This window comes from Rhododendron vialii, chromosome 11a (assembly GCF_030253575.1).
Source record: "Rhododendron vialii isolate Sample 1 chromosome 11a, ASM3025357v1".
Lineage (NCBI taxonomy): Eukaryota > Viridiplantae > Streptophyta > Magnoliopsida > Ericales > Ericaceae > Rhododendron > Rhododendron vialii.
In genome coordinates, this window is record NC_080567.1 from 34,495,111 (window position 1) to 34,505,990 (window position 10,880).

Genomic DNA, 10,880 nt, shown 5'->3' on the forward strand with positions numbered 1-10,880 from the left:
TGTTTTTAGGCCTCTAGCCCTTGGCCGAACATTTTACTAGATCTGTTCTCTATGTGCAGAAAAGGTCAAATTTTAGAGGTCACTCCTATATGTCTCGAGACCTAGTATACTTGGCCAGACTCAAAATCTTCCAGCAGATATCTGTCTCTTGACATGTATTTTATCCATTCTAAACTGATCGGTTCGAAACTCTATAAGCGTTGAAGTATAGTTCTTGAAATATAGTCATTGTAAAATGCCACATCATCTTTTGTAGATGCCACATTTGCAAAATAGTTAAGTTAGTTTCATAGGATGTCAAAAATAGGAAGGGTTCGACTGCATAGGTGAAAGGTAAAATAAGCAAATTAAAGTGTGTATTTTTTCTTGTACTATTGATGACTAGTTAAAATGCCTAGAGTGTGATGCTCTAACCAAAAACGGATCACACCTAACGAAGGAAAATCTTTTGTTAAATCCCCCTGGCACTAGAGAATTACTAGGACATTGCCAGTGTAAATGACTGTATCTAGATTCATTATTCACTTAAATACAAATAAAATTGAGTTAGTTTTAGCCAAAGTGTGGTGACTATTATCTATATTGGACCTTTTCTTTTGCGAAAAAATGAGAAGCAATCTATCTATTCATTCTAATATATAAAAGGAGAGTCCTTTTTGGTATAACTATTTTGTAAAGCCATTTCACAAAAGTGATCCTGAATCTGAATGAATAATGAAAAAATTAGATCGAGCATGTACACATATTGTATTGAGCTGATTTTTTACAAGTTCACTTGGTTTTTTTAAAAATTATTTAACAGCCTGAATTTTTCATGCAGAACCCGGAGGGAGCCCTGTGTGGCTGTCCGTGTAGAATCGGAAAGCCACATGTCAGTGGCTGTAGAAGGACCCATTGTAGATTATGTATGTAGTTTTATAATGCTTCGATTAGCCCCTTTTTTTTTTTATTTATCGGCTTCGATTAGACATTCCATTTGCAGCGACTTTTTTCCCCGTAGAGTTCAGTTGTCCATCTTTTATGTTCCTGTTTTTCTCTTTTTCTTTTTTATTCACTTTATGTTCCCTGTTTTCATTGAACGTGTAGTTGTAACCAATGCATGGGACTTGAATTCATGGTTGTGAAATGAAAAAAAATTATTAACTGGTTTTGTTTCTTGAAACTGTATGATTTGATCTTGTTTATCAAAACACTAGAGGCCATGGCACATGCGATGTATTCGCTGTCAACAGTACACTCACTGCTAAGGAATAGTCATTGTTCCGACAACCAAGTTTAGTCATTGAAGACGTTTAGGTTTTCGACCTCCACCTCTCCCCTTGTTACCCTTCCCCACCTCAATCACACCAGCTGATGAAGAGGCAATAGTATCTGAGCAACCACCAGCCACAGTCTCCTTTGCAGACAAAGGAGAGAATATGTTACTAGTGAGAGCAGGCACCAGGGCTTGTAACAAAACCAATATCCCTCATTATCATGCTCAGAAGGGAACAAAGAATCCTTAGTATACTGAATCACCACCTTCTCAATAGTAGCATCATCACAAATTCGAATTCTAGAAGGGGATCGAGCAACAGCCTTAGCACAAAGAGTAGCTGGAACAGACATAGGAAGCACAGGAGAGCTTCCCAAAACCGTAGGGCTACCCTCCCTAGTAGGGCAAACAGCAACAGCAGGCTTTGTACCCCCAAGAGAACCAGGCCCATCTTGAATAGAAGTTCCTACTTCCTCCACAAGGACTGGCTTAGGCTGTGCAGGGCAGTGAATATCCGAATGTCCAAAAACCTTGCACCTCATACACTTGAGAGGATGCCAAGGATATCACAGAATCACCATTGGGGCAGGCAAAGAAGATCAACAGACTTGGGAAGAGAAGAATCTAAATTGACCTCCACACATACTTTGGCAAAGTTCATCCGTTTGCATTTACTAGTAGTCACCTCATCACAGTATAGAGGCTTACCAATAGAACTAGCAATATAGTTGAGACCACTTGCGGTCCAGTACTCAAAAGGAACATCATAAAACTGGGCCCAGATTGGAACAGATTGAAGCTGCTCCTAAATCAATCCCAAATGAGGTTGCCACTTCTTAAGAACTAGCAGTTTGCCACCAATAATCCAGGGACCAGCTTCTAACACCTTAAACAGATCTCCATCAAGAGCGAAAATAAAGAAAAAGAAGCCATTGTCGTGGCAAGGACATCACTCAGCCCAAACTTAGCCCAACTTTTCATAGTAATATACGCACCACCTGAAAAGGTACTTTCTTATCCAGAAAATGGCCAACCAGGCAGCACTTCCATCGATCGAAACCTGTTCCTCAACCTCTGCAGGGGGAGATATCACAATTCTATCATTGATCACCTGTGGAGGAATAAACTCCAGATTAACCCGACCCACAGAACTATCACCTACCTTATCCTTCCAAGCACCCCTTGGAGAAAGAGGAGGCACAGATTTCTCAGCCAAAAGCTTACGTAACATAATATTTTCCTTACTTAAATCCTCGAGCTGTTTGACCGTAGAAGTTTCACCAACAGAAGAAACATTGCTAGGAACCGTAACCATTTCAAGGAAATCAAGCAATTTAGGTTTAGGAACCGAAGAATTAACCATCACAGAACCAGAATGAGCTTTCACAGAGTCAGAATGAACAAAATTAGGGTTCAGACCCAGAATGAGCATAATTAGGGTGCGAACTGAAAAAACACCCCCCTTAGATCTAGTAGGAAGTGCAGGAAATTCTACCAAATCCATGACAAAATCTATCAACAAACAAAGAAATCAAATTAACCAGAGAAACGAACAGATCATAATGAGAGAGAGAACCTGGGAGCACACCAAATCGCCCTCACCGCAAAATCGCCCAGGAGTACTTACCATTCTATCCCTTAGTTTTGGTCTCCAATCCAAATCCTCCTTCCAGCACTTTGCGAATTTCTCTTTCCAGTGGAGTTCTTTTTCAGTGACTATGCCCGGATCTGAATTGTGTAGATACAAAGAAAACAACGCTAAAAATTGTCGCAAGATCAAGTTTAGTTCGAATAATTCAGTTTAGACCAATTTTATTTACGTAAAAATTCAATCTTCTCACTTTTTCTCCCAAATTAAAATTATAAAAAGTTAGAAATATTTTAAATTTTTTTTCAAATCTTGATCTCAAAAAGGTACCGCTTGTATTTTTTTCATAAGTTACTAGTAGGGAGTATTTAATAGTAGCAATTCGCTTATTATATCAAAATTATACTTACATAGTTTGCCATCTGGAAAGTTTATAGAGTACACTTTGTATAGTACTTTGAAGGCGCCTCAAAATGCGAAGAATTAAACGAAATCTTCATTTTCAGTAAGTCAAAAAATGAAATATGTTTGAAAAGGTTCCACAGTGTATTATAAAGGTTAAAGAATGGTCTTGATTTTCTTGAAGATTTCAAGAAGGAAATTGATATTTGCGCTTCCTTTTTTGATGCAGACGTTCATGAAATTACTAGTAACTTCTTGTTGAAAGTGAAGTGTCTGCATCAAAAAAGGAAGAAGCGTGAATATTAATTGCATAGCGGGAATGAGTTGTAGCGGTTGAAAATTATTTTGAAGCTGTTTTTGACCCCAAAAAAAAAAAACTTTGAAGGTGCCTAAATCACCCATAACTGTCGAGCATCAGCCATTGGTAATAACGATCTATATGTAACAGGGACATATCAATACAACACGTGCAACTCTTCACTCCACAGGTATATTGGGATGTAACGGTAATAAAAAAAGGCGGCCCAAAAACATGGCTGATACGTTACAGAACAGACAATAGTCAACAGCTTGTACCCTCACCATGCAACCTCTCCATGTTGCCGAACATCTCCAAAAAGTGCTTCCATAAATCATCACCACTTGTACCTTCACCATGCAGCCTCTCCATATTGCCGAACCTCTCCAAGAACATGTGCTTCCATAAATCGTCATCTGAAGCCAAACAGCGCAATCTGGAACAAACACATGCCATTCTAGCAACATCATTGCTGGGGAGAGACGCCATGATCTTCAGTATGAGGTCATTCGGGAGGAACACAACGCTTGTTGGAGGCGGCAAGCCAGCAATCTTCTTATACCACGAGTTCAGTATCCCAAGCATGGTGTTGAGGTTTCTTTCTCTTCGGGGTTTTCAAAGCTCTAGGGTTTTGATGTTAATGATATTAGACGATGGAGAGAGTTTTACTGCGGGATACAACCTATTAGGGTTTCCTAACACCGTGGTTTGGGTGGAAAAGGTACAATAAATATAAGAGCAATGTTACCATTACAGAGAGACATCTTAAATTCACAGAAGATGTATTCGGAAATCTTACGATGTACGTTAGTCCCATACATATCGGATGATCCCCTGTATTCGGATATACTTTGGGCTAACTTTTGCTTTTTTGAATAATTATTAGCTTGGCTTTTTTTCTTTTTCTTTTTTTTCTTTTTTAAATTTCTCCGGTTGCAAAAAATTATAATAAAATTCAGTACAAGAAAAAAAAAAGTCAAATTAAATTGACAGTTTCTGAACAATTAGAGGAGAGCATCATTTTACTGAAAATGGTCTTATATATGCAATATGTTCCAAGGCAAGCAAAATGCAAAAGATTTTAAACGCACTAAAATAAGAGTATCAAGATTGTCACAGAGAGAGAGATTATTTACAGATCCCCTCTGAAAAAGGGTGCACTGAAAAATGAGCTAGAGAAAGTTCCCCCTCCATTGGGGAAAAGGGTGAGGAAACAAATGAGGCCGAGTACAATACCCCAAGCATACCTATCATCTCCCAATGGAGTGATCTCGTCCTTTGCCGGAATTTCTTCTCCACCGCGGAAGAAGGTTGCGAAAAGCCCCCATGCCAAACAAAGGACACTTCCACTCAAGCCTCCGATGCCTAGGAGAAGCGAGGTGGCAAACGACAACAGAGTAGCAGTGCTTCTCCCGAACATGGCTTGCGCAATCCGGCCTCCTTCAAGTCTTCCGCATGGCAACAAGTTCAAAGAAGTCACCACCATTCCTACATAAAGGCAAGATTCAACCAGTTGAGAACTCAATGGATGAACCTGTTTCTTTAATCTTTTTTCTTTCCCGTAGTGATACTTCGTAGTTTTTTGTTCGCTGGTATGAATTTTGGAAGGAGATGAATGGTGATACCTTGGCCTCTCGATGAAATGGCTATTACCTACGTTGGTCAATGATGATTCGATTTGTAATGTACGTTCTTTCATTTTTCAAAGAACCAAACATTGGATTGAGACCATTCCATTCCAGCTTCATTTGGAAATCAAACACTGCCTTATCATAAGGAAACACACATAAACGAAAACAAGGAGAAAAAGTTTCAACTTTGACTCGAGCATACTAGCATAGCAGCCCAAAAGGGGGACTGAGAATTCAAATCGGTTTCCCCTATTAAATGTTTAACCAGCTTCATTAGTACCCAAGAAACGTGTGACTTACGAGAGTCACTTTTCGGCTATAGGCTAAAGCGATTGTCAGAATCCGGTAATTGCATTTTGGTAGTCCGCAAATGTATCCGATACAGGGAACTAGGGAAGCATACTTTCCATAGCAAAGAAATAAGTACTAGCTACAAATAACGTGATATATCATCTGTTTGGCTTGACCTCATGAGTATTACTTCGATAACCAAGTTGCGTCGTCAATGTTATAAGCATAAGCCATGTATGCTCGAGAATAGCAGCTTATGAAATGGAGTAAGAAACATTGTATGAAGGGCATATAACGAATGAATTCGGCAAACTTACCTAAGAGTCCAGCAAAAGCAAGGGGATCAACAGGGACTCCCACACCTTCAACAGCATAGGGCAATACATTCCCAAGATCATCTGTATATGGTCCAATGACAAATTGGATGAAAGAAAGCAGTGGGTTATTGTAAAAAAATTGAGGCCTTATGTACCTGCAAAAGAGAGAGAAAAATAAATGGATCTGAAGTGGAAATCTTAACTAACCAAATCAGTCCATGTACTCGACACATGCAAATTTGCATGATACCTACAAATCTTACCTACAGCCCAATGATTTGTTGACTTGGGAAGCAGAAATCCCAAGAAAACAAATATGAAATATGATAGTGGCAATGCTACATTGTTAGAGGGGGTTATTTTTGAAAAGGTGTTGAGAGAGGTTTGTTTCGTGAAAGATTGCAATACCTTTTCACATGAGGTGTGACTTTTTGTGAATGGATATAACACCCATTAGTTTGGGATGTGTCCATTAGAAGGGATGTGTTTGTTGGGAAAAGGTGTGAAACATGGAGGTGCCTCCAAGAGGCATGACTCTTCTAATTAAATGTTTCATGAAAGGGTGCCTTGGAAGAGGCATGATTCCTTTTAATTACTAATTGTCTTTAAAAGACATGATCTTTCCTAAGTAGTGTCTTTTAAAGACATGACCTTTCGGAATGTGTGTTTCTTCTAAAGACACAACCTTTCACAAAAAGGTGCCTATAAGTCTATAAATAGGCTCATTTGTAAAGTCTTTTGTTATACCAAAAATTCCATATTGGATTGCTCTCTCTTGACACACTCTCTTCCTAGAATTTTAGGCATACCGGTATTTTGTTATTCTGCAGAAATAGAATATCGGTTCTTGGTTCCATTTAGATCGGTTCAGCGGATATTTTGTCTATTTTCGTTAGTGCAAACGCAAACGGAAAGAACTTCGAGTTCGGGCTTTGATTTATCTTGAAGGCAGATTTGTTGTAACCCTTTGCATACCGTTTGGTGGGGGCAAATACTGTCTTTAGGAAAGCGACATAATCGTGACTTGAAGTGTATTTCAGTATTTGTTACTTGAAGTGTATTTCAGTATTTGTTAAGATTTCGCCATCCTTTTTCTAACATATATATCACAAGAAGGCATTACTTTTAGTCGAAGGCATGAACGATAACTTACAAGGCATTGTCACCCCCATTAAAGCTTCCATCGGCCACAAAAGCAGCAATTGCAAGAGCTAGAGATGTCAGATACGCGCTTGCTGTGCGTGCTACTGGAATATCAAAAAGTGCCTTTTTATTTGGCAGAAGAGACTCATAGTTGTTCATCACTCCCAAGCATCCTGTCCAATTAGAAGGCACAAGAAAAGACGGGCTGAGTTTCACACCATAGCGAGCTGCTGTTAACCTCGTGGCTATCTGCAAAACACGATAGATAACCAGGCCTTCAGGACATGAGAAAGACACTTCCAATGCTCAATACTGCAAGGATACAAGTAGCTTGAAAGCATTTTGACAAAACTTGACAAGTCTATGGTTAAAGACCTTACTTATGTACTCCCTAATCTTTTATTAGGAATCAAACATAGGCCCATGTTTACCATATATGACTAATAGAAACATGTGTTGCTCTTCCTCCATTCTAAAACTTGCGTCCTATTGTTTTGTTTTGATTCCCAATTTGCAAAATCAAGCTCATAAGAGATACTACACTCCTTGATACTGAAGAACCTTAACCTTCTGCTAAAAATGTTTAACCATCCAATTCTTGACTGAACTTGCCCATCTTGTTATTTTTCACTTTCCAACCCTCACCAAGTTTACCGTTCAACTTTTCATTACAAAAGTACATGACATTGCAGATAGGCCTGAAGTTCAAATTAATACAGTAATATTTATAACTGTCATTCAAGAAAATATCCTCCTATTTGGCTGAATTCCGAAAACAACAATGGCGAATATTTACAGTCTTATAACCCAAGTGGCCCTCTATTGGGATTTTGAAAAGGACTTAAGTTTCAAACTATATTCTACAGCACAAAAGACAAACTGTTGAAACTGAAAATGGAAAACAATACCAGATGGTATCCTCAGAATATTACAATTAGACAATACGATTATGAGCTCAGAAACAGACTAATGCAGTGGGAGTGCATCCGCAGCATACCTCGGAAACTCCTAAAATGGAAAGGAAGCCGCCGAAGAGAGGCACAACATCAGACACATAGTCATCAAAGGTAGCATCAGGTTTGAGGAAGAATCCACTCATCAAAGCTATTGTCCCAAATGTTGTAACACATAAAGCTATTGCACTAACATAACCCCAAGTAGTGCTCAGTTTGGTTGATTCAAACTGAAGATCCATCTCTGCTTTAGGTTGTACCATACAAACCTTAAAAAAGCCAATAACAACGAATGTCGGGGTCATAAATCGTGAGATAGATGCAATAACGAAGAACTAGTGCTGTACACTCTAGGAAATGCGACCCCAAAAGCTTGATCACCAAAAACAAATTTAAATGACAGAATTTGATATTGTCCGAATCTTTGAGTTATCAAGTACCTGTTTTGTAATGTCATTATCTCTCTCCTCCATAAGCCATAACACAACCTCCCTCCCCGCTGCTTCTGATAGCTTTCTCTCCAATTTGGGTATGACTTCTTCGATTGGTTTCCTCAAGTTTCCAATGAAAATTCCCCCATCTCCAAACCTCCTGACATCGGTCGCGAAAAATGTATCAAACCCGAAACAGCTTCTCAACTGCATTCCAGAACCCTCAAAAAATCACACATTTTTCCAGCTCGACTTAAAGAAAGACAATCCCTACAGTTAACTCATACCCACTAATAGAAATAAGTAGGAGTACATAACAACATACATGAATGTAGAGAATTAGAGATATGATGAATATCAAACACATGTGAAAGAACCAAATACCTTGTTAAGATCAAGAGCCTTGAAAGTTTCCTCTGCTTCCTCCAACATCTCCTTCTCTCTGGTCAGATTGTCACGAGCCAGTTTGATAAGAAAACCAATAATTGGGTTACCATCGCTGCTTTCTCTGTCAAGCTCCTTGAGCTTCCTATCAGCCCTCTTCTTCTCGAGCTTTATCGCGGCCTCGATTGAAGGATTACCCATGAACTTCTTGAACTCCTCGTCAGTCTTCCAGTCCAATTCTTGCTGCTTCTCTCTCTCCCCAGCCTCCACCTCACTTTCTTCACTCAACTCACCCTTTCCCGACAGTTCCCCCTTCTGGGTGTCCTCAATATCGGGTTTTTCGGATACCACAGCAACAGACGCTGAAGAAGAGGAAGAGGGTTCATCTTCTTTCTCAGCTTTCACCAAGAATTTAGGAAATCTTTTGGGATTGAGAGTTGAGGAGAGAGGAAATGAGAGGTGGGTGTTTTGGCCAAATGGGTGTTTGGAAACAGTAGTTGATGGAGGGGTACAACTGGAAAAAGGGTTGTGCTTGAGAGGCCATGAAGAATGAGAGTATGAAGCAATAGTAGTGAAAAGGGTGGCCATTGGAGGCGTTAAGTGTGAGTTTGGAGTTGAGGGATCCGGGCATGTTTGGGTTGTACAGAAGAAGTAGGATTTTGATTGGGGAGGAGGAAACAGAGAGATTGGTCTAGAAATTTGGAGAAGTTCTACAGGTGGATTGGTTTGGGGAAGAAGTGACAAGCGATGGAAACCCCACACGAAATCTGGTGAGAAACTGAGAATGTGGGATTTTTTGTGGTGAATATCTTTTCGCTCTTGTTTTTGTTTTTGGTTTGGATTTTGAATAGGATAGGAATGCATTGCAACGATGGGGACCTCCACGAACCATCTTATTTCTGAGCTAATATTAACAGCTCAGAAAGATAGTTAGCGAGAGCGCAATGTAGTTTACTTAAAATATTTTAAGAAATCAGTGGTTGGGTTGAGCTCAATTTGAGCTCGCTCTCCATCGAACTCATCCGACTGCAAAGTTGGGATTCGGGAGTTCAATTTTCACCAATCTCTTTCCTTCCATTTTAAATAGGATAAATTTATAATTTGTCTTGTCACAAAAAAGAAATAAATTGTGCTGTCGTGATCACGAATTTGTCTGAAAATAAAAAACATTAACTACTACTCCATTCGTTGTTACCTAAAGTTTTTGGTTGAAGTTTCGAGGTGGGCTAATCCCTAGCTAAAGTGGCTGAAAAATAACGGGCAAAAATGAAAAACAAAAACTTTTTTGTTTTTGTTTGTTTATTATCTCTACAAATACTTTTGATCTTGCATTAATGCTTTGAACCCTGCTTATGTCAAGTCTCACAAAAGAAAACGTTTCAACTCAAACTAACACATTTCACATGAGAAACCATCCGAATCATTGTGTGAGTCAAAGATGAGACCACTAGAGAGAGTTTAAAGCGACGACGACAAAATAAAGTGGAGTTTAATACAATTTAGTCCCATTCATTTTTTGGATCGGCAATCCAATTCAGTCCTTCAAGTATGTATTTTTTTACCCTCCACTTAGCCTCAAAATAACAGGGGTGAAGGTCGACAAGTGACCCAATGCCTGTGTTACGCATCGTGTAAAAATGCTACATATTCCACGTTGCTCTCAATAATGGACTAAATCATTGGAGTACGATATTAGAAAAAAATGACCTAGAGCTTGCAAAGCATTAGAGCTGCCTCCAATACAAAAAGGTCGAAGTTGTCGAACACCTCCCAGTCGTTGTGGTAGTACAATTCAGTGCAGACTATCGTCTACTTCTTTATTAACTTTTTTTTTCCCTTTTTTATAATTGGATGTCGGACCAACTTGTACATAATTTGACTAATTTAATGTATTTTTTTTATGGTGGTGAATAGAAGAAAGAGAATACAGAGTAGATAGATTGATAGAGTGACAGAGAGATGGTTTTTGTATAATAGTAACTTAAAAAAATATATATATCCAAAGATACACACACAAAATTACACTAATACTTGCATACAAACACACATAGATAGAAGGTTCTAAACATACTCCACCATCCATTGTGTTGGGCCCTCCACCCCCGTATGTAAGCGGGTGTGTAAGTACGTGTCTATAGCCTCATCCGATCTGTATGTAAGTAGGTGTGTAACAAGGAGTTGTATGAA

General features: G+C 39.0%; 2 protein-coding genes across 2 annotated transcripts; both read right to left on the reverse strand.

The window, feature by feature from the left end:
• Positions 1-2,644: 2,644 nt before the first annotated feature.
• On the reverse strand, positions 2,645-4,172 carry LOC131308065 (F-box protein SKIP22-like). Its single transcript, XM_058334878.1, has 2 exons — positions 3,822-4,172; positions 2,645-2,983 (listed from the first exon to the last, which is right to left on the reverse strand). Exons 1-2 carry the CDS (start codon positions 4,126-4,128, stop codon positions 2,787-2,789), a joined length of 504 nt encoding a protein of 167 aa, XP_058190861.1. The 5' UTR covers positions 4,129-4,172; the 3' UTR covers positions 2,645-2,786.
• A 397-nt stretch (positions 4,173-4,569) lies between these two features.
• On the reverse strand, positions 4,570-9,567 carry LOC131308064 (probable zinc metallopeptidase EGY3, chloroplastic). Its single transcript, XM_058334877.1, has 6 exons — positions 8,694-9,567; positions 8,319-8,516; positions 7,923-8,147; positions 6,936-7,174; positions 5,783-5,937; positions 4,570-5,031 (listed from the first exon to the last, which is right to left on the reverse strand). The coding sequence occupies exons 1-6, from the start codon at positions 9,555-9,557 to the stop codon at positions 4,676-4,678; spliced, it is 2,037 nt and encodes a 678-aa protein (XP_058190860.1). The 5' UTR covers positions 9,558-9,567; the 3' UTR covers positions 4,570-4,675.
• Positions 9,568-10,880: the final 1,313 nt, after the last annotated feature.

Coding starts and splice junctions, on each gene's coding strand:
- LOC131308065 (XM_058334878.1), bottom strand. CDS start 4,128: ATGCTTGGGATACTGAACTCGTGGTATAAGAAGATTGCTGGCTTGCCG. Junction 2,984..3,821: donor GGAGAGGTTGCATGGTGAGG/GTACAAGCTGTT, acceptor TACACAATTCAG/ATCCGGGCATAGTCACTGAA.
- LOC131308064 (XM_058334877.1), bottom strand. CDS start 9,557: ATGCATTCCTATCCTATTCAAAATCCAAACCAAAAACAAAAACAAGAG. Junction 7,175..7,922: donor CCATTTTAGGAGTTTCCGAG/GTATGCTGCGGA, acceptor CGTGTTTTGCAG/ATAGCCACGAGGTTAACAGC. Junction 5,032..5,782: donor TGCTTTTGCTGGACTCTTAG/GTAAGTTTGCCG, acceptor GCCTTTATGTAG/GAATGGTGGTGACTTCTTTG.